This window comes from Macaca thibetana, chromosome 1 (assembly GCF_024542745.1).
Source record: "Macaca thibetana thibetana isolate TM-01 chromosome 1, ASM2454274v1, whole genome shotgun sequence".
Lineage (NCBI taxonomy): Eukaryota > Metazoa > Chordata > Mammalia > Primates > Cercopithecidae > Macaca > Macaca thibetana.
In genome coordinates this window covers 147,092,358-147,117,106 of record NC_065578.1, presented here as the reverse complement: position 1 = coordinate 147,117,106, position 24,749 = coordinate 147,092,358, and the positions used below count along the sequence as shown (strand labels likewise).

The following is a 24,749-nucleotide window of genomic DNA, read 5'->3' as shown; positions in this document are numbered from 1 at the left end:
GGAAACTTAAAAAGAAACTACAAGCAAATGGAGTAGGAGTGAGAAAAAAAATTGTTGACACTTTGAATATTTAGGAGGTGATATTAAACCAAGTTATTAGGGAAGTTTCTGATATTGTAGAAGGTAAAACATTTTAAACAGTGCAGTTGATTGTAACCAGAAAAAAACAGGGTAGCTCGTGGAGAAATCTCAAAATTATTCCTTACCCCAAGTAAATTTTTGCTCATCAAGAATGCGATTAGATGAATGAAAGGAAAATATAAAAGGTTAATCATTATTCAGAAAAGTATTCACTATAACTAGTACTTTAAAATGCAAATAAAAATAAAATAACTTATTTTTGTAAAATAATCAAATATTTAAGAATATATAATTCACGGCTAATAACTTCCCTAGAAATAATGTGACAAACTATATCAAATATTCTGTAAATGTTCATTACCTTTGACTTAGCTATTCTTCTAGGAACCTAGCAAATAGAGATTTATGTATAAGAATATCTATCTCAAGATATTTAAAATAGAGATAGATTAGATACTATTGCTCAAATGATTAAGTGCATTAATAAATATCCATTACATGTTATATGAGATGGAATATAATGTTATTCAAAACATTTCAAAATATTTTTAGAAAAATGTTTAATGATAGGATATAGTCATAACATAATAAGGAAATAGGTAAATATTCAATATCATACATAGGTTATAGCTCAATTTTGTTAACATGACTAAAGTAGTAGAAGGAATTCCATCAAATATTAAGAGTTTCTATATGACAGGATTCTCAGGTATTACAAGACTGCATGTTTTAGATTATCTTCAGTAAGAATTTATCACTTTTATAATTAAAGATATTATCAATTATTTTCCCAATCTAGTAGATTCTGTCTTCCATTTCTCAGTTTCTCTATGAAGAGACATTTCAGCTCTGTACAGATCCACTCTAGTAGCCCTAAACTGCCACTATTACTGAAAGCACCAGACATCATGAATAGAAGTTCTACCCACAAACCACTCAGTGTGGAAAAGATATTAGGTCACAAATATCCTGACACAAAGACAAGCGGTAAGTACCAATAGGATTGTAGATAGATACACGTCATGGTGTAGATTAAAGTGCTCATAAAAGCTAAAGCCCATCCCGATGGCTAGATCAGTTTCCCCACAGCCTTCTCCCTTGCTGACTTCAGACAGACAGAGTCCCTTTCCTATTTAGTCTTCTCTGAGAGTCTCTATAGATAGGTAAACTTTAAAAATATAAATGACCTGCACTTAGTCCACACCACAGATATAAAATCTGTGGTCATAAGAGTGGGAGCCTCATCCAATAGGACTGGCGTCCTCAGAGGAAGAGGAAAAAATACTAAGGATGAAGTCACCTCAAAGAAAGGCCATGTGCGCACACAGTGAGGAGGCTACTATCTGCAAGCCACGGAGAGAGACCCAGGAGAAATCAAGCTTGCCGACATCTTGGTCTCAGACTTTCAGCTTCCAGACTGAGAGAAATACGTTTCCATTAAAGTCACCCAGTTTGTGTTATTTTGACATGGCAACCCTAGCAGACTAATACAGGTGTTCTGGGGTCTTTCTTTTAGAGTTATGGCAAGGAAAAATAAAATACGAGCAACAAGCAGAATGTATATAAATTAAAAACGAGGATTTGGGGCCAGACAGATCTGCATTTGAATTAGTTCCTCTGATTACTGACTAGAATTTCTTAACCTGTCTAGGTCTCAGTTTTTCCAGCTATAAAGTTAGAATAATCATGTACGTCTTTGAACCCCATCTTAACCTTCTCAGTGTATTTCCCCTCCTTGACCAGCATTGCAGTCCCAATATGCTTCATATCTTAAGCTATTTGGGGATGAAAGCAGCAAGGAACATAGTTGCTTATGAAATGCCAAGAAAGCTACAGCAGAAAAAATATGCTATGGGTAATATTGGAGATATATTCTTTAAAATATTACGTAAAGATTGAAAACCATTGAAGAATCATTCTACTACCACTGTAGCAAGAAAACATGAATGTAGGCACCTTAAAAATATTTCACTTTCTTTATATTTGGGGTTTGCACTGCACTAATACACTGTGGTGCCATTTACCACAATCTTTCATCAGAGCCTATACTCCCATGGTGTTCTTGATAATTCAAACAGCCAAAATACAGGATTCAGTGTCATTTTTTAAGTGGTAGTAGAAACTGATGTGAATTTTTGCCTCTCTCCCTACACTGCTCTTTTTCTGGTTTTGCCCAGTGTAACCTCATATGCAATTCTATACATTTTGGAAAGAGTCGAGGCCCACGGTTTGAGACCTGCCGTCAGCTCCACCAATTCCCTGTGGACTGATTCAACATTCGTTTCCGCACATAGAAGGGATCTTAGTTTCTCTTCCCCTGGCTGTGTTTTTTCCATTTTTCTCTCTTCCCTATTGCCTTATTCCTAACCTAATCCTACCCTCCATCAGTTCCCCTTTGCTAAGTTCCTTTTTTATTTCCAGGAACCATCTGACTTCATTCTTTCACTCCTTTAACATGTTTTATTCCATTCCCACTCTGTGATAGGTCCAAGACATGCAGTAATGAAAAAAACAAATATAGTTGTCCTTAATGATCATTATGGTTCAGCAGGGCAAATCAATGAGCAAACAAACAGTCATTCAAGATGACACAAACAAAAAGCAGTGGTGTAACATAAAGGTAATCGGTAAGCATGCAGGGGCATACCTGTGTCACACGTGGGGAGCCAAAGGATTCTCAGAGGACATGTCTATTCTGGTTCTAAAACTTATGATATCCCATTATATGCAATGTTACCTCTTGGTCCCACAGAAATGTTTTTATGTTAATTATTAATACATGTGTAAAGTTCCTTCCATGGTGTGATTTAATCTTTTCTGAAATAACTTCTGTGGTTTATAATTTTTAGTTAAAATCATCCCATAAGATACAGTTGGAGTAAGATTAACCTATTCAGTTTTTACAATGAACTCTATGTTGTACAAGAGATAACAATTATAACTTCTCTTTACTAATTGCTAACGACATGTTATATAGTTTATATATAGTTCTAATTCTCTTTAAAATACTGAAAAATGTGATTACACCATTTTACAAATTCAGAAACTAAGACAAGTTAAAACACTTGTTTTTAAGACCACACTCTTCAACACAGCCAGAATGCTTGGGTTAGTATCAGAGCCTCTGACTCAAGCTGTGTGACCTTGGGTTACTTAATCTTTCTTTGCCTCATTTTCTTCACTTGTAAAATTGTGGTGTAAAATAATATCTATGTTGTAGAATAAATATTATGGCACTCTATCCAATTATGAAAAAAAATAAAAATAATTGTTCTTGTCTTTTTAAGGTTCTCAGACTAGAGTGGGGGCAAAAAAATGTAAACCTGAGAATGCAACTGGATGAATACACAGCCCTGTTCACACAACATGCTCCAGCATCTACATGCGTCCCCATGAAACTGTGAGCACCAAGAGAAGAGGGACAGTGTCTGGCCAGTTCCCTATTACAACCTTAGTACCTGGCATTAATGTGAGTGAGTGAATTCATAAATAATTCATCCTACCTCTGACTCTAACTTGTTATGACCTTTATGAAGAAGTTAATATCTCTAGGCCTCGGTTTTTTCATCAATCAACATTTGATTAATACTGTCTCACATGAGAGTCACATACAGTATATAAAATAATATGAAGTATAAAACCACTATAAGTATTATACAAGTATAAACACAGTACAGGCAGCATACGTAATGCAAGCCTCCTGTATTTAAAAAGTTTTTCAACAATTTACTTCATTTCAGTGTCATCACACTTTATCATATGATATGGGCATATACACTATGTTTCCTCTCAAATCTAAAATTCAAACCACACTGAGTCACACTTCTGAGTCTTAAGACTATTATACATCAGTGAAGATTTTAAAGTATTCGGTTGGTGCAAAAGTAATTGCGGTTTTTGCCATTGAAAGTAATGGCAAAAACCGCAATTACTTTTGCACCACCTTAATAGCTCATGTGAGAGAGGAATTTGTTTGATGATGTCATTGATCCAAGTGGACACTGTGAGTCTGACTGGGGAAAACACTGGCTCTCAATTTCAATCCTGTGTGGTCTGCTGGAGGCAGAGAAGTCATGTGCTGAGCTCTTTGTGCTTAGCACATTTGTGCATTTCCAGGCCTCCTCTGCATCTGAGCAAAGGTAATTGCTAGAAGGATTTAGGTAAGGGATGGTGGGGTCTATAGAACAGAACACGCAGTAGGACAGCCCTGGGTGGAAGGAGGTAACATGAGCACTTTTCCATTTTTTTTTTTTTTTTTTTTGCTACAATTTCACCATAAATGTAATATGAGCTTCAAGATCATGCAATTGGAGTGATTAACAGGAGATAAAAATAAGCAACTCAATTTCAAAAACACATTTTCAGATAACTATAGACTCTATTTAACTGATGTGTGTGTGTGTGCGTGTGTGTGTGCAGTCACTCCTGAGTATCAATGAGAGATTGGTTCCAGGACCCTCTACTCATACCAAAATTCATAGACGCTCAAGTTCCTGTTACAAAGGGGTGTAGTGTTTGCATATAGGCTATCCACATCCTCCTGTACAATTTAAATCATCTCTAGATTCCTTAGAATATCTAATACAATGTAAATGCTATGTAAATAGTTGTTATACTATGTTTTTAGAATTTATATTATTTTTAATTGTTGTGTTGTTATTTGTTTCACATATTTTCTAAGCATTCTTGGTTAAATTTGCAGATATGGAACCCCTGGATATCGAGAGCCAACTGTAAGTGTGTTTAGATTTGAACATAGACTATTACAATTCACTGATAACTCTAGAAGCCTTACCCGTGACCGTGTAGTTCTCCTCATTGCCTGAGTAGATCAGCCTCCCATCCATGTATAAAGAGTACTGAGTTATAATACCATTTGCCTTTTTGGGTGGGTTCCAGGAGAGCAGCAAAGACTTGGGAAGGGATTTGGCTGCTGGTGGCTGAACCTCTTGTGGGGCTGTGGAAGAAAAGATTTATAGAGTCTAATTTTAGTTTTCTTTTCTAATTCAAACTTTTCAGACCCAAACCAATAAATCATGGAATAGATCTGAAATCCCATGCATGGAAATATTCCCGATTTGTGGGCAGCTTGTCAGTCATTGCTTTAGGAACAGTGTTAAATAACTGTCCCATATTTATGAGAATTTGTATCAATGGTGGATGAGGAGTACTTATACTAGTTCACTTCACTGATGCTGTGTTACTCCAGCAAAAGTACTATTAACCCGTAATCTCTATGTGGGACTGTACTTATTAAAGTAAATTAAGCAGATAGAGTCCCCTAGCCTCAAGGAGCTTGTGATCTAAGATCAGTAATGTTGGTGAATGTGGCTCATAATAGATATTTTTAAAAACCTGTATGTAATGATAGGAATAGCCAGAACATGCATAATCAATTTAGTCAATTATATATGAAAACTTTTGTGCATACTTTTTATTTTTTTAAAAAAGAGCTGCTTATTTCATATAGTTGTCAATGATTTGGAGGTCCTAAGAACTAAAAATTTTTAAAAATTTTCCTAAAATCCTCTATTATTTAGTAAATTCAGAATTACTTTGTGTATATTTAGAAGTACCATCATTCTGAGCAAACTATCACAAGAACAGAAAACCAAACACCGCACGTTCTCACTCATAGGTGAGAATTGAACAATGAGATCACTTGGACACTGGAAGGGGAACATCACACACCAGGTGCTATTGTGGGGAGGGGGAAGGATAGCATTAGGAGATAGACCTAATGTAAATGACGAGTTAATGGGTGCAGCACACCAACATGGCACATGTATACATATGTAACAAACCTGCATGTTGTGCCCATGTACCCTAGAACTTAAAGTATAAAAAATAAAAATAAAAAATTCTCACCAAAAAAAGGAGTGTATTCAGACCAGCCATTCTTCCCATAAAAAAAATAAATAAATAAATAAAATAAAAAAATAAAAAGGAAATGTAAACTAAGCAAGCGCAGGAATCTCTCCGGGTCATAGCTTGAAATTGGTATGAAGGGTACCAGGTAAACCCTGGAAAAAGGATTTAGTGGATACAGAGAAAATAATGCAAAGTAGGGCCATTTGTCCCATATTGAGGCTGGTCAAAGTCCTTGTAATAGGGGATGATAATCATGTCCTCAGCAGATGCAATGACACATCAAAAACAGTGCTATTATCAGTAGACCAGATGGAGAAAATGCTGAGGCTGGGTCATGACAGCATAGTTCAGGTGAGTGGAGTCTGATTGGTTTAGGTAAAAAAAATACAGCATAGAAAGGGTCACAAGAAGGATTTTACAAAATCCTTTATCCTGTCCTGGTTTCATCCTATGGGCCCATGTCTTCCTTTCTGTTACATATCTTCAGTGCAAGTGGTGCTTAGAAAAGAGGAAGCGGGGATATATAGATACTGAGAGAGAGAGAGAGAGAAAGACTGGCTGACTCTTTTTCCCTAAAGATCAAGCTTTTAAATCTCCTAAAGAACTTTTCAACTAGACAGTATAAGAAATGTGCAATTTCTCTCATCCAGAAGAGAGAAATGTGAAGTAACAATGCTTCAAATGTTTTGAGAGCTGTTATTTCTTGAAGTGATGCTTTCTGATGCTTGAGCAAAGCTTTCGCTTTGGCGTGCTAAAATATTTTCTCTTTCTCACTGCCTTCTTAACATATGCTTTCTGAAACCTTAATTTATGCCAACAGTTTGTAAGTTCCAAGTACAGCAGAAGTGAGACTTAAGTCGGAAGGAACTAAGCAGTGATTAATAATGCCTCAATTGGCATTTGGAGGTTTCATCATACTGAAATAATTGTTGCCTGTGCTACTGTTTAGCAGTTAAAAAAGACCATGGAAATCAACCGTTTGATTCTCAATTTCATACTGTGCCATACAATCAATTCTTTTTAGTCAGACTGTCTCTAGATTTACTTCTGAGCCATAGTAAAATGAGGAAGCTTTCATTAATCTTTCAGATGCTTCATATTAATGACAAGGCTCTTGCATGAACAATGTAACAGCAATTAAAAAGCCCATTAATCTGCATTACAGCTATTAAAGATGCATGTCATTAAAGGGTATGGAGTTTGATTCATTTTCGCACCCCCCCAAAAAATGGAGCAATTATGGCCTGGCAATGCACTTTGTCATCAAATTAGGTTGGGGTTTTCCAGCAAATGGCCTTGCAGCATTTAGCTCTTCTCCTATTTTATTATTCATGACTGAAATGTGGAAGTCAAGACCTTTGAAATTACTTTACCTTCTTGTGGAGTAGAGATGTTCAATGCATGTGAGCTCTCAGTACAGCCAGCCAAAGTGCAAGCAGTTAGGGTTACTGCATAGTTTTTGAAGGGTAGCAAGCCTGTCAATATGCCTGTAATAAAAAGGGACAAAAGAGTGTTGCATGCTTACCATAAGCATCAATAAAGAGCACTGTGTGTATATTTGAGTGTGTGTGTCTATAAGAGAGACAGACAGACAAAGACAAAGAGACCAGAGACAGAAATCAAAAACATATTTCTCTTTCAGTCATTTTCCTCCCTTTCTGCTGTTTGTTGAATGGAATGACTCATGAGAAAAAATTGTGAGACCAACTTATTGTTAAAACAGTTCTCAAACAGCATCTGATGTTTCTCCCATTAAAATGGGGAGGGGGTTCCACATGTAGTTTGTGAGGCAGAGCACAGTGTTTCCAATAGCTAAGATGTATATTATCTCATTCCAGGATCCTAGACCTCCTGCAGAAACAAAACTATTTAATTTTCTGTAACCTAGCATTTTTCAACTGTATTTAACTAAGGAGTCCTTTTTATAGGGCACCTATTAACACACTTTAAAAATGCTACTCCCAAGAGTGGCTTCATTATTTTAACAGTAGGCCACACATATACAAACCATTTGTTTATGTTGCAGCTAGCAAGTATGCAAATTAACATAGCTGAACAATTAGAAAATTAGATAATTATGCTTTTGTACTTCTACTTGCAAAATTATTAGTTTTTTTAATTAAGACACCTGTCTTAAACGGAAGTGTTACACATGGAAGTACTGAATTAGCATGGCTTGCTGATAGATATATGAGATTTGTTCATCAATTAAAAGTACCTGTAGAAATGAAAACACATTTTGTTTACTAGTGTTCATAAGCAAGGCAGAGACTCCTTACCTAGTTAATCCTGTGAATTAAAAAAAAAAAAATCCAAAATATAACTTGTGCATTTGCTCACCACTGTTTTTCCACAAAGATGTTTTTCAGAGCAATCTTTAATCCTAACCACATAGCTTATCACTATTTTTATGAAAAGTTGGCCCCACTGGTACTGTCTCTTTATTCATTAAACCTTCAATCGCTCAGAGAATACATTATTGCTTTAAGGTGCCAATATTGATGACAGCTTTCATCATTCAAACACAAATTTTAATATACATGTTTCCATAATTTCCCTCCCCAGTAGAAAATTTTAAAAATTAAAAGATCAACAAGCCAGGATGGAGCAAAGACCAGTTGTTTGCTTTGACACCTCCCACTTGCCCTTAGTCCCTAAGGCTGTCTCTAAGTCTTCATTCCAGCAACAGCCCAGGCATCTCCATGGGCTACTGAATCTGGTCTGCCATGTTTCTACATGAAAATATTCATCCACTTGGCACCATCATCTTAGCTCATGGCCAAAGAAGACAGCAAGCCAATGAACTAATACACACACGTGTGACCATCTCATGCCAAATTCAACTCTAATTTCAAAAGTCTCCCGTGTCAGAACCTCCTGCTTTCTCTCATTCCTGCCCCTGCAATTGTCACTTCCTCTTAAATCTCCCAGATCATGACCCACATTCTGAGTTTACTTTCTTTTAAGAAGTTATTTCTCATTCCACCAAATGGCTTAAAAGCAAGCTAACATTATCACATGCACATCCTCATAATGGAGTAGTGTGGAAAAGGGCACGGATGCTCGGGCCAGATTGCTGGCTTCAAATGCCAAGTCTGCTGCCGACTGGCTATATGAACGTGGGCAAGTTGTTCAGGCTTCTGTGCCTTAGTTTCCTTGTCTGTAAACAGATAATAATAATCTTGATCTTGAAGGGCAAGGCGTTGCAGGCCTCATCTGTGAGATGGGGATAATATAGTACTTATATGAAAGGGTTAGTATTAAGAATGAACAAGTTCAGGACATTAGAATACTTAACATGGAGTATTGCCAGTCAAGAGCTCTAGAGAAGAGATATGCCATTCCAAATTAGGCTACCATTGCGACTCAATTTCTGCCTCTACATGCTGCTAGATGATTTGTATCTTTTAAAGATCACCAGTGATCCCTTAAATACCAAATCAAATAGCCCATCCTCAGTCCTTATCCTCCTACACTTATGGGGCATTGTCATCCCTCAACTTCCTTCTGACATTGAATTTTTAAATTGCTCTCCTAAACTACTGAGAACTCCTTTGTTTCCTTTACTGACGCATGTTCCTCTCACAGTCTCTTAAATAGCTTTTGTTTCCCAAAGTTGGGTTGCTGTCAAGCTTCTTTCTTTTTCTAAATACTCGCCTTTGCTAGCTTATTAAGCCTTATCTCTCAATGATCACATTTGTAGCTACAGACTTCACATCTCTCCCAAGCCCTGGTTCTGGGTTTCTATCTGCAGGCCATGTGTCCACACCTGGATGTCCTACTGGTATCTCATACCCAACGTGCCCCAATCAAGAATCAACATTCTAAATAATTATGTAAGCCTCATTTTCCCATTTTGTAAGGCTTCCACCATGATCCCCAAATTCCAGGCTCAAAACTAAAGTATCATCATAAAATGTGTTTTAGCCATTCTATCTTTAGCAAATCTTTGGCATTTGCCATGTCTTTCCTATTGCCAAGTTGGAAACTACTGTAAGATTCTAAATAAGATAACTTGCGTGTCTGAATTAGTATAATGCCACGCTAACAAGAAATGAATCAGCCCCCAGAGAATAAGACTTTTAATCCTAATGTGAATAAGAAAAGTATGTTGGAATATGAGGCTAGTTTCCCTTTATCATCACTTAACCTATGGGGCATATGTGAAAAGCAGCACCCCTCATAGATGAGCATGCTTCAGCTGAGGCATAGGAACACCATGCTTAAAAAGAAACAATGCTGATATACAGGTTGGTTATCTGAAATCATTAGCATGAAGATGTGTTGTACATTCAGGAAGTATTATCATTGAGAAACATAAAAGCAGCTCTATGATTGTGCAATTTTGCAGCCTGGCTTTATAAAATTCCTTATACTAAGACCTTTCTTTCCAAATCATGACTAAAGTGCAATGTTGAAATTTTAATTGTTATACCAACTTATCACGAAGGGTATTCTATAGACTTTCAGAGGGACTGTATCAAACCAGATCTGGAGTTCACACTCACTAAGTGATCTTTAGCGATTTATTTAATGTTTCTTGCCTTCACTAGAAGAGTTGCTTTGTGTATAATATGTGTATAGTGAGAGTCCTTTATTAATTTCAGTCACTCCTTATTTTAAGGACCTTAAAAAAACAAGCAATACTCATTTCAGCAAACTTGCTTTCTTCAGCTTTGATTTGGTAGAGATCTTTACCAAACTGTATTGTATTTCACAGAAAAACCCTGAGATTCTTAAAGAAAGATGCTGGAGAGAAACTAGATCATCTTTCAAGCCATTTATCAAAGTGCTCACATTTCCCATTTCAAGCCAGGTGAAACAATAATAAGCCCTGAGAAATGAGAGCTGCAAAATAGAAAACAGAAAAAAAAAAAAAAAAAAAAGGAAAAGAAGAAAGCTGATGTTTTGGTTCTTGCCAACTTTGGATCCCAGGTGGAAGGTTTTAGATGGTTTGTAAATCACACTTTCAAAAAATGTGCTGCACTTTCTAAGGCTGGAGTGCCATTTCTTTTATATTTCCGGTAGGGAATCTTGTTCATCATACTGTGTGTCAGAGACAAAGTTTGTCAAACCATCTGATAATTTTCCTTAAAGGCAACTTAATATTACCTACTTCAGGAAGAAGAGCAGTATAATTGTTCACTGTGTTTTCTCATCCTGTCAGGTTCAAATTAAGGGTTACGCAGGGGCAAGGTGCTGGTCAAACATGTGGTCTTCATTCACTTGGAATCATAACAAAGTCATTTTATTGTTGGAGACATGTGGTTTATCTCCTTTGATTCTCAGTACGAGAGTTTACAAGGATGCATTCAAGTTGAAAGGCTGTGCCATGGACAAAGAAAGGGAGTAACATATTCTCTCCAAGACTATGTAGATTGTGGATATATCCTTTGAGATCGTTGAGTGATTATCCTAATGGCTTTGCTTTAAGTGTCAGGGTTCTACTTAGATTAGGTACTCCCCGGAAAATATAGTGTTACTCTGATGATATATCATCATCAGAAAGCATTTATCAATGTTTCTGCTATATGCCTCTGGAAAAGGTGCTGTAGAATACAACTGATTTTTTCAAGGTTTCTAATAGAAGGAAATATTGGAACTAGAAGAACTCTTATAGTAACAGATTGATACATAAAGCAGAGTGTTTGCATACAGGGCAAGTAGACAATGACATTTATAAGATTCAGACTTACCAGTTCAAGATGATAGGAAGCCTAAATTTAGTTTAAATATATATTTCGGAATTATATTAAGAAGAATACTGGGAAATATATAATATGACATATCTAAAGGAATCCTAAACAGAAAACCCAAAAAGAGAAAATGGCATAGTCGCCTTTTATGACACTTGGGGTTTTTATACTGAAGAAGTATATCCTGAAAGGGAGAACTTTAAAATTTGTTTAGTTGTGAATCTCTTTGTTTGGGACATATCCCAGAGAAGTCTTTTTTATTTTTTTATTTTTTTATTTGAGAGTGTCCTTATTACAAGACACGCCAGATGACCTCGCAAACTCCCTTTCAGCCACAAACTCTGTGAAATCAGAAAATGGTCCCAACCATGTCAGGAAACCTGCTAGTCCCTCTTGGTAATGGAAGAGGGCAAGCTGAAAAAACATTCAATAAGCATAAAGTAAGCATTATTGATGTCTTAAAAGTGTTAGTATCCCATGAAACACAGGAGTGTGGGTATCCAGATTAAAATCATTGGCACCAGCAGGGCCATAACTCTCACTGCTAAGCGATAATGCATTTTGCATTAATGCTTAACATTGAGAAATCCTGACATGCCACACCAAGGGAGTTTGAAGTCAAGTAAGTAGATTCCCTTTGAATTGAAGTCCTGTGGGTCAGTGGGTGCAGAAAGCCCAAGCTGAAAGATCAGGGGGCAGGGAGTTGATTTAAGGGAAAGAAACACATCACCGTAGGAAGTTTAAGAGACCTACTGCATATGACTGCAAACTCTGTGCTCTGAGGGTTTCCACCTAACAGAGGGGAAGAGCATTGGCCTGAAGAACTTGCGACTTAAAATTCCTTCACAGTGATTTGGGGAATTCCTTGAACACAGAGGGCAGATCCTTTTGCTTCTTTCCTTATCCTCTATCCCAGCAGCTATTAGTATGGTTTACCAAAAGTGAACACTTGCCGGGTGACTGAAAAATAAAGATTTTGCAGACTCTTAGCTCCACTCTGGTGTTTCTCTCACTATAGGAGAGCCCGACTCTCACCACACCCCTTCCAGGGAATAAGCTAAGTAAAAGACATTGTTTCTTTTGACTGATACATTATTATCTCCAACACTCTCTTTCCTTTGCTTTCACCTCAAGTTTCAAAGGAACCAAAGAAAAATATTAATAATTGGATGCAGCCTAACGACCTAAGACAAAATAATTGTGGAGCTGACACCAGCTGTGCAAGCTTTTGCACCTCTAATGGGACACTGTACGCTGAGAAGCAGCAAAACAACAGAGGAGTCTGCTTTGACGTTGAAATTTTATGATTAACTCCTCTGACTAAATGCAGACAAGTATAAATGCTCTGCCTGGAAACCGAGCCTAAGACACAAAACAAAATGGATCTTTTTTAAAGCCAAGCACATTTCAGAGAAGAAAAAAGGACTCCCTTTCTACTTACATACTTCAGCAGACTCCTCCTCCCTCCCCCACCCCACCCCCAGCTGCCAACCAAGGTGTTTGGCCGGCATCCACTGTAATCTGTTCTCCTTCATTATGTTAATCTGTGGGCGGAAAGATTTCTGTCATCTTCGAATCGCTTGTACAGCAATGGTAAACACCTTGGCCTGTCTGTAATTGGACAGGTGTCTGCATTGATGTCACCCAGCTTTTAATTCAATTAAAGAACTGGCTGCTCTGCTCTCATCACCCACTCATTTCCGTTGCACTTTTAGTCTGGCGGTGAAATCTGCACACAGCAACTGTCTACCCTGAGTCCAAAGTCAGGGGTCCCCTTGTAAGGATCATGCACAATATTTCAAACGGACTCCAACAATCCAAGAGTATTTCCACATTAGCAAAGGCATTTGGGATAACATGGATAATTTATCTCTCATTTTTTTTTCTTTATCTTTATGTTCTACTGCATGTAAATGGTATCTTCTACTACTGGCCAGTAATTAGGAGCAGTCACAGCAAACAGAAAAGCTGTTTCTAGCTTCCTCTCCCCAGGGTTTTCCCCCATCTCAAGAGAACTCATCAGAGTACAATGCTCTTATTTATTTGCTGGCATTTCACATTTGGATCAAGAAAGTGAGGGTGGGCAAGAGCAAGACATTTATTAAGAGGGCCATCTGGTAAGGGATGCCACACAGGCAGAGCTGCTACTGCTACCTGGAGACATAATGGAAGAGCCCACTTTTTAAAAGAAAATTGGCCAGGGGAAGGAGGGCAGAAGAAGTGACTTCTGGCTGGGGACTCTGCTGCGGTGCTGCTAAAATCTAATTTTTAAGTATACATTCCAAACCAACCCAGTGGATGGATTAAAGAGAGTAAATCAATCCAATTTGCCATGCATCCTGCCCACTTAAAGGAACCTCTGAAAATAAATTAAAGTTCTAACACAGACATTTTGACACAGTGACCCCATGAAACTGAATAATGACATTTGTTAAATATGGATGAAAACTTAACGGTCTAATAGAGATCCGGAAACATACCCAGGATGCTTCTCCTCTGGTTCTTAGTCCAGGAAGGTGGGATTTGTTATTGCTGTTTTTTGGATAACGTTTTCAATTAAAATAAAGACTTCTAATATTTACAAAGGTAAAGTCAATTTTCATTTTACCCAAAAGGTGGAACAATAAATACACTTAACCCAAACCTAAGGTAATCCCTTGGAAACTTCAAAACTAATTTTTCTTACATTTAATTTCCTTCAAATGGGTTTTTTAACCTTGTTTAAAACTTTTAGTAGGGAGCATAGAAGATCATATACCTATCAAAGACTATGCAGATGTTGACTCTTACAAACAGGAAAAAAATACATTCTTTTATTTCTTTATAAAATATGTGGCCTAATCCCAGTCTTAGAGGATGGTTTAAACAGTGATTTTAATTGACCTCAAAGTATTATCCAGTTAACATTCTCTCAGCAGGCTTACATCTAACCTCAAATTTTTAATCAATGCTTTTGTAGTAAGAACTACAGAGTCTTTGTCATTTTTATTCTAATTTGCCAATAAGTTTGAAGCCATGTGCTTGTGTTAACTCTTTACCTTACATAAAGGTCTGACACTGAAATTATTGAAACTCTCCAAGAAAACACTGGATCTGACTAAGCAGGGAGACAGGCAAGGAGACAAGAAGAAAAGAAAAGAAAGAGAGAAATGAAAGTCACCCCTTATGATCAGTGCCCTAGGTCCCCTGCTACTAGCCTCCGATATTGTTATCCCATTGTACAGAGGAGGCTGCTTTTGGAGAGAGTGTACCATATGGTGCTCAAGTCCAGACAGCTAAAAAGCAATAGGGCCAATATTAGAACCTGTCTTCTGACCCCAAGATCATTATTTCTCCCATTTGATCTAAGCTGCAGTTCCATAGAAAAGAAAAAAGTGTTGAAAAATGTTAATTAAAAAAATAATAGCACACATTTTACTATTAAATACCTTACTGAAAATGCAACTTAAAGTGTGTTAAGAGGTTCAAATTTATTACTGAAATCTATTGCCTACAGAAATTAGCAGTCTTGTCCTCTAAAATGAGTGAATTTGTATGCCTAGAATATTCCTTTACAAATACGATTGATTCGTAAGAAATTCTATGCATATGTGTGTGTGTGTGTGTGTGTGTGTGTGTGTGTGTGTGAGAGAGAGAGAAAGAGAGGGAGAGATTGGGTTCAACATTAGACCTTTGTTTATTATACATATAACCCTTTTAATTTGTTCCGAATATAATGTAAATATAAAATGATCATAAACGGTAAAAAGTAGAAAAGTCTGGCTGTGCACTCTTCATCTTTATCAAATGTGATTGATAACTTTGAAGTATTTGTATTGAATATTTATAAGCATTGTGGAAATGCCCAGTTGATTATCACTGCAGAACAAAAATTATATATTTTCATCATTTTAAACCATGGCTCAACATGTTACCAAAAAGAAATGCAAATCTTTTGGTGTCAATTCTTATTGCATAAAACAAAATGAAAAACTTTTTTTAAAAAAACTCTCTCTGAAGATTTCACAATGTACCAGTAGTTCAGGCACATTATGTATTCAGGAGAGTTAGACAAAGCTATTAACTCATCAACACTGCATTACCTAATGAAATCCTTCTACATTAGCTAAGCAGGAACATTACATCATTTCTATTTTTACTATTTATGTCATAGGCCATATTTTTGTCCTGTGAATTTTTTCAGACCAGTTTCTTTCAAGATTTACATTTAAAGAAATATTTTGTAGCCTGTAATGCCAGCACTTTGGGAGGCTGAAGCAGGTGGATCACCTGAGGTCAGGAGTTTGAGATCAGCCTGACCAATACAGTGAAACCCCATCTCTACTAAAAATACAAAAGAAAAAAGAAAAAATCTAGGTGTGGTGGCATGCACCTGTAGTCCCAGCTACTCAGGAAGCTGAGACAGGAGAATTGCTTGAACCCAGGAGGCGTAGGTTGCAGTGAGCTGAGACGGTTCCACTGCACTCCAGCCTGGGCAACAGAGCAAGATTCCATCTCAAATTTTCAAAAGTTTGTAATGAACTACAAATATTGGAATATTAATTTATGGTCTACTATAAAAACTGAATTTTATCTTTAATAACACCAACAAAAAGAATTCCTTTTTATTTACTTCTGACGGTTGCCTATTGTGGCAAAGATTACTAATTGCTCCGTATTATGTATTATACTCCTTTTCCTCAGTAACATAAAAACACTTTTTACCTGGGCAAATGGCTACTTGAAATAAGGACAGCATTTTTCAACATTCCCTGAAGCTAGGTACGGCTATGTGACTAAGTTCCGACCATGCAAGATAACCACAGGTGGAGGAGCAACTTCTAAAATATGTCTTTGAAGTGAAAGTGAGTATTCTTTAACCATTATTCCTTCCTGCTGGGTGAAAATCAGACTGGATGGCAGGAGCTCAAGTAATCATCTTGAGCTATGAGGTAGAAGCCTTGTCTGTAAGGATGGCACAGCAAAAAGATGAAGTGTGCAGGTCTCACCTATGAACGTCCCACCTCTGCATTTACTGTGGACACCTAATACCAGTGAAAGAAAAACTTCTTCACTATTATTTTAGGTTCTAATATCTCAAGTGAAATAATGAATCAAAAATGATAAACCCATCTCTATTAGGTTTTCCCCCATAAAACTTTCATTGTCTATATAATCTTACTTCAGAGAGAGTGCTTGGGCTATATTTTAGTGTTATAAAAAAATCATATTACAAAGATAGGACCTAGCACTAGCATGGAACATGGTCGATCACTTTTTAAAATAAATGAATATTTTCCGTTCTTTATAATTATCAGCATTGCAGCAGTATTGGCTTCCATTATTTTTCATTTCAAATATATAGTGGTTGGGTTCTATTCTGAGGTCTAAGTTTTGGAATTAGTCTTTATTAGTTATTTATTAGCCTCACCCTACCAACATATTTTTTTTCTATTGGGAAATGTATAGTAAGTTCCAAATGTACATTTAAGTTGTGAAAGCTCTGTACATTCTTTTATAAAATTAAAGAACTACTGATAAAAGACAGACTTTAGTAAGGACTAGTAGTTCAATACTCAGTCCAACTCAGCACAAAACCAATATTAACATTAGGTTAACTATGGGGTTAGTAGCAGAAAGCTAAATTTGCTAACTGAAAGATTCCTTCATTCATTATTTTAAGGTAAGTACATAACCTACCTAGAGCAAGGTAGTGAACAAGGCTTAAAATAAATATAAAACATGAAACTTGTCCTCCAGGAGCTTATTGTCTACTGAAGAAATAGCATGGGTGCTTAGAGAGTACCCTAGGCAGTTTTAGCAACTTTGGAGTAAGAATTTCAACTGAATAGAAAAAAAAAAATTCACGACATTGAATTACAGTCATTTCTCTGCAGACTTCTCAGATAAGTATGATTACATATATATACAGAGAATACATATATAGAGAGAGCATATTTGTATAATGTATGAATGTACATATATACACATATACATACATATACAGAGTAGCATTTTAATTTAATTTAATTTAATCTTATTGACGATACTCTGTATAGCTGAGTTCAAGTTCCAAAATCAGGCATAAGGCAAAAATAACATGATTTAATGTTCCCTTGACAACTCTTTATATGGCCCATAAAGTACAGTACATTTGGTTTTGTATATGCCTCTAACTTTTCAGAAATCAATGATTCTTCAGGGCTCTTAAGTCTTCATTCTTTGTGTAGACACCCAAACAATGAGTATCACTTCTTTGTCAATGATTGGGAAATCCTAAAATTATTCAAACATTCTTTCCAGCTAACAGATAATTGACATTTTCAGTACTGGATAGCATCCTTTGCCTATGACATTATTTTTGTAGGTTTTTGTTTTGTTTTACTTTTGCTTTTTTACTTTTTCCTCCATCCCTTACCCATTTCCAATATATGTAGTTGAATGTTTGTAACTTAAATGCATGCAGGTAAGGCTCTACCAAAACATTACAATGATAATTCCTACATTGAATTTTACTGCTCTCACCTATGAATTTTACTGCTTTCACCTAATATGAACCTAAGGGGCATCTTGTAGTTGAGAATTAGGTTTTCTTATATTTTATTTTGTTGTTGTTGTTTTCCATTTCCCACATAAATAGTGAGCTCCTTGCCTTTCTATATTGGGCATGACAGAGTGGCAGGGGGCTGCTTGGAAAAGCAGAATCTAACACCATATTCCCAGACCTAGTGAATCAGAATCCATGTTACCAAGATCCCCAATTCTTACTTCCTTTCTCCTGGGAACTTTCAGAAGCACCACGCTTGGGGTTCAGGAGTCCTACTGACACTGCCTCTCTTTCTTCATTCACTTGCCTTGGCATTTTTCTGGCAGCAAAGTTAACACAGAACCAGACGCAGGAGTAAGGCGGGGATAGTTGCAAGCCCAGCAGGTGAAAGTATTCCCGTCTAACCTGACCACTACTCTTCTATACTAGTGTCTTTCAATATGTGATTCATAAACCTTCCAAAAAACCAACTGGAGCATTAGGTAAAATGCAAATTGCTAAATACTAGCCCAGACATACAGAATGAGTGGCCCCAAAATCTGCATTTTATAAGTAATCTGAGAATCACCTTATGACCAGTAGAATTGAGAGTCACTAATTATTACTAGTAGCCATGGAAAAGAGGCAAAAATTAGAAACATGTTTTCAGTATGAAACCCACTTCATTCAGGTAAAAAAAAAAAAAAAAAGCCCATTGTATGTAAAAACTGAAATAATTTTAGTGACAAAAGCTATATTATTTGTATTATAAATTAAAATGCCTTTTTCTTTACATAAATGTAGATTTATTTGGGTCATCTGGAAGATTCTTCTTCTTCTTATTGATTCATTTGCCAAACTATAGCAAATAATAAATAATATTACTACTATTTGTCATTTTACCTGAGGAAGCAATATAACCCCTATACTTTAGTTCAATGTAATGCAACAATAAAATTGAGAAAATATTTTCTGTACACCAATATCTGTAGCACTTGATGCGAGGTGCTGTAATAATTATGCTGACAATTAAGTTTACATGTTTAAATACCTTATGGAAAAAATAATTCTTATACGTGCAAAGTCTTGAATCCATTCATTCTTGAAATAATTTCAAATCAAATTGTGAAGTCAGTTTCTGAGCAGTCCTCAGTTTGAGGGGAAATGCCAGTCCTATCTCTCTGGGTTGCAACTTTGCATGATAACAGGGCTGCAGGGAAAATCAGCAAAAGCTACCCAGAGTTAATTGGAGCCCTTTCAACAAATCTAAAGATACACAGGAGTGATGACTGAAGGGTTTTCTACCCTGAGGCTCCGGCTGAGGAAATGAACCTTAAAGAAGTCCTTGCTCTGAACCTTGGCCTTGGGAGGGCACAGAATCTAGACCCTGTGGCCCAAAGGGGCCCATTTGCTCCTGAGTAGGCCTGTTAACCCTTGGACTCTCCATTGCAACTGGGATTTATCTCATTTAATCCTCTGATAGACAAATTCATGAATGGTAAATATTCTGCTTCACTATTCTATTTTCTTCAGTTATCCTAGTTGATATTCATTTTTAATAATTTTCTTTGCTTTTACCTTCTGCTTTTTGTAAGTCTGAGCATAGAATCCCACTTCCCTGCACTTAATTTTTGTCATCTTATAATATTCCTTTGCTAGTGTTTTCTATTTACTTTTAATAGCTTATTATTTTTTAAACACATTTAATTTTTTCCCTCCTAACATTTTTGAGTTTCAGTGGGGAAATGAAAGTTATAAGAATTTCTGGATAATATTTAAATGTGATCACTGGTGACAAACTCCTCCTTTAAATACAGTTTCCCTGTGCTGGCTGTACAGCAGAATTACCTGAGATACTTTAAAAATACAAACTCCCAGGCCACATTCCAGGCCTATTGAATCAGACATTTTGCACATGGAGCACACAGGCATCAGTATATTTTTTAAAGCTCCCCAGGCGACTCAGTGTACACCTACAGTTTTGAACTATCATCTTGTAAGAATCCCAGTGAAATGACCAAAGTGTTATAAATACCTAAAATGAGACCAGGCAAAGACAATGGACTTTTAGAAGGAAAGTCCTAGGCAAACCTAGTCTTAAACTGGAAGCAAAACGCTAGCAAACTCTCAGAACTCCTACTCTACCAAACACTGGGAAGCAAAGAGCTGAAACTGCAGGGTGGCTGCAAGGCTAATGCAAATTTATCCCACTAACCCTATCATCATCTTAGCGAAGGTTTTTATTAACAGCAACTGGATGCCCCGTAAGATGATTAGAAAACAGTTTAATTTTCCCTTGCAAACACCCAGTGAGAAGATTATTTTAGAAATGAGCCAACTGAACTATGGAGTTGAGTTTGGGGTAGTACATTTAGCTGATGGAAAAATTGTAACTCGAAAGAAGGATGAGAATACAGCCCTCAAATTATGGAAGATTATCATATTCCGGGGAGGATTTAATTCAAGAAACCTATAAAATGTAAAAATCATGAGTTGCATGCCATTAATAAGGTCTAAAATAACTTGGAATCCACTAAATAAGAGACAGGAGGTAAGCGGTAAAACAGAGATGAAGACAAAAATTGAGAATTTCAAGAGGCAGGTAGCAATCAAAGTAAGCTAGATGAGGAAAAATGAAGATCATATCAAAGACTGTACTAGAAGAATTAAAAATCATCTTAGAAGTTTCAAAGAGCAGAATCAACAGTGCAAAAATCAGAAAATGGAAAGAAAAACAACTATGCGACAATAACCCAGAAATCAGAAACTATAATTCAGAGATTATAAAGATAACGATGAATTCATTTAGCACTCACTATATGCCTGTTTCTGAGCAAAATATTTTACGTAACTGATTTTAATCTTTATAGCAGTTCCACAATATAAATATGGTTTTCATCCCCCATTAATGAATGAGGAAACTCCAATGTAAGGATATGTTTTTTAATTTGCCTGAGATCACACAGCTAAAAAGTGGCATAGGCGGAATTTGACCTTAGATTGATTTGACTCTACAAGCCGTGTTCTGAACTACTAAAATGAGGAAGACAACCTGGGAAGAAATATACAATATTGAAAACTGCTATTTCTCACCAGAAGTAATGATCACAAACACAGTGGCAAATTTTCCAAGTTGAAGAAAGACCCAAATCTAAAGAATAAAAGAGCTTATTAAATAACAAAAAAATCAATGAAAAGAAACCGGCACATTTTCTGATTAGCATTTTTAAAACGTAATTGGTAAAGAACCCTACGCTAACCAATAAAGCTAAATTTGTACATTCAGTATCAGAATTATTTTATTTAAATATGACTCTAACAACCAAAATTAACTGAAATATTGAAATCTCAACAAAAGTCACCTCAGATATGCTAAACAAGGATTATTTTCAAGATCGATAGCAAAACTGCTCAACAGCAAAACTGTTTAAATAGGCTTCACTGATTTTTCTCTCTTTTAGTACCTTGGTTTCTCAACCAACTGGCAAAGCAGCTGTCTCAAAACAATCTCTACACCCCTAACATCTCCACCAAATCCAGCTTTCTGGCTCTCTGCTTTCTAAACTCCTTCCATCTCACTTCCTAGTATTCCTTTTTGTTTACTGGGAAATTCTCTGACTTTGATAATTATCCAAGCTGACTTTGGTGCCTCTCAATTCACATTCCCCCCTCATTATCCTGAGTCTTCACAATGAAAAGTCCACCTGGCAATACTGGAGTTCTTTTAGTCTTTAAGATTACCTTCTACATATGTCCTTGACGACTCACTTTAGCACTGAGAGCAGCAGACTCCTTGAAAGAAAAAACATCAAAGGATTCATAGTACACACTGGCAAGAAATGTAGTGAAAAAAATAACTAAAAAACAAGAAATAACAAAACTGGGAAACATAAAACATGATGCCAGAAAGAAGACCAATTATATCAATTATAAAAAACACGTATGAATGAGTGACTCCCCTACTTAAATATGGAGAATCTCAAGTGAAAGATAAAACTAAAACTGCAGAGATATATAGAAGTCCTCCTTGTCATTGGAATTTTTTCTAAACTGTGACTTTTAAGTGAAATGATAAACAACAAACCCAATTTTCCCACAGGCTAATTGATGTAAGAAAGAATTAAGATCCTATGTCAGCCTGGCGTGATGGCTCTCGCCTGTAATTCCAGCACTTTGGGAGGCCGAGGCGGGAGGATCACGAGGTCAGGAGATGGAGACCATCCTGGCTACCACGGTGAAACCCCATCTCTACTAAAAATACAAAAATTAGTTGGGTGTGGTGGCGGGCGCCTATAGTTCCAGCTACTCAGGAGGCTGAGGCAGAAGAATGGCACGAACCCAAGAGGTAGAGCTTGCAGTGAGCAGAGATCGCGCCACTGCAATCCAACCTGGGCAACAGAGGTAGACTCCATCTCTTTAAAAACAAAAAAATACTATGATGTATTTCTGGTCACAAAACATCACCAAACTTCTATAGACTACTAATATTAAACACTGTAATGAATGTGTGCTATGTGTGCTATACATCCATTTACAAAAGATTAATCAAAACAAGATAATGATTTACTCAAGTTTTGGTGAATCAGTGAGTGACAGTGGTCATAGTGGTATAAATCAAGGAATAAATACTTTCCAAGTGAACATTGTAAGGAGCACCTCCTACCAGCATTTTGTTCAAACCCCAGCAATCACAGACTGGGCAGCTTGCTGAGCCCTGTCATACTGCACTGTTTATTGCTGTGCATCTGTATGATTATCATAGACTTTATGAATTTTTATTTTACAATGATTTCTATTTATTCATTCATTTATTTTCCAATCTGCTTATTCCACTTTAGGGTTGTGTGTGGCTGGAGCCCATCCTGGCAGCTCAGGGCTCAAGGTAGGAACCAGCCCTGGACAGGCCACCATACCGTCACAGGGCACACTCACACACACCTGCACTCACTCACTCTGGGCTCATGTAGACAGCTCAGTTCATGTAAGGGGAAAACCTTTGGGATGTGGGAGGAAACTGGAGTACCGAGAGAAAACCCACAAAAACATGGGGAAAATGTGCAATTCCACGCAGACAGTGGCCCTTGCTAGGTTTTTTTTTTTTTTTTTTTTTTAATTTTCTCATCAACCTTATAAGAAAACAATGTTGAATGAAAGGACTTTAGCCAAGTTGCTGCCATGCAGTCGTGTGCTACATAATGTTTTAGTCAGCAACAGACAGCATATAGGATGGTGGTCCCATAAGATTACGATGCAGTGTTTTTACTATACCTTTTCTGTGTTTCGATCTGTTTAGATACACAAATACTTACCACTGAGTTATAGTTCCCTACACTCTTCAACACAGTTACATGCTGTGCAGGTTTGCAGCCCAGGAACAATAGGCTACACCATCTAGCCTAGCTGTGGAGTAGGCTATGCCATCTAGGCTTATGTAAGTACATTCTATGATGTTTGCAACGTGATGAAATCTCCTAACGACACATTTCTCAGAACATATCCATCCTTTAGCAATGCATGGCTGTACCTAAAGCAATGAGACCTTGAAGGTTAAAACATAAATAATAAGTGTAAAAGTCACAAAAATTCAAAAAATGCAAACAAAAAATATCTCAGAGAAATTGACAAAACTGCACTCATAGTTAACATGGTTAACACTTCCCTTGGTTTTTGACAAATTTGATATATAAAAATAAACAACAATTGCTCAGTAGTTTTCTGATTTTCTTCCGCCTATACATCACTACCATGTACGACATGCCTTTTGAGTAACATCCAGGACTACACTACGTTGGTTTACAATCTGTGGGATCTCTCCTTCAAGAAGGAATCCTTCAGAATCTTGGGAGAGGCTGATTTAATTTGAAAAGCCTCCCTGCTCCCAGTTTCTAATTTGCTCTTACCCTAACCTTAGAATTACTATTTTGAGGAAGATGCATTATGTTATCAACATGGTATATCTAACATAAACAAATAATAATCAACCCTAAATGGGGAATATATATTTTTTAAATATCACCCATAGTATATTGAACATTTTAGGGATGTTGTATTAACTACATAAAATATTTTTTAAATCCGTACACAAAAATGTAAATCAATTTTTTTAAATGACAAAACTGGGGGAGTTGCATCAGATGAGACAAACGTGTATATTATTCTTCATATGCAGAGAAAAATGAGAAATGAGAAAATGTGAATCATTCAATGGAAAAATTAACAACACGGCTGGGCGCGGTGGCTCATGCCAGTAATTCCAGCACTTTGGGAGGTCGAGGCGGGCGGATCATGAGGTCAGGAAATCGAGACCATCCTGGCTAACATGGTGAAACCCCGTCTCCAGTAAAAAAAATACAAAAACTTCTCCAGGCGTGGTGGCGGACGCCTGTAGTCCCAGCTACTCCGGAGGCTGAGGCAGGAGAATGGAGTGAGCCCGGGAGGCGGAGCTTGCGGTAAGCCGAGATCGCGCCACTGCACTTCAGCCTGGGAACAGAGCGAGGCTCCATCTTAAAAAAAAAAAAAAAGAAAGAAAGAAAAATTAACAGTGAAGCTGAGTGCAGTGGCTCATGCCTGTAATCCCAGCACTTTGGGATGCCAAG

General features: G+C 36.8%; 1 protein-coding gene across 1 annotated transcript in view; it reads right to left on the bottom strand.

The window, feature by feature from the left end:
* USH2A (usherin) overlaps nt 1–24,749 on the bottom strand; it is an 801,896-nt gene that overhangs the window by 410,310 nt on the left and 366,837 nt on the right. The window contains exons 30-31 of the mRNA XM_050780502.1: nt 7,326–7,439; nt 4,877–5,038 (exon numbers count right to left, since the gene is read on the bottom strand). Of these exons, the coding sequence (XP_050636459.1) occupies nt 4,877–5,038; nt 7,326–7,439 (276 nt within the window). The remainder of the gene's footprint in view (nt 1–4,876; nt 5,039–7,325; nt 7,440–24,749) is intronic.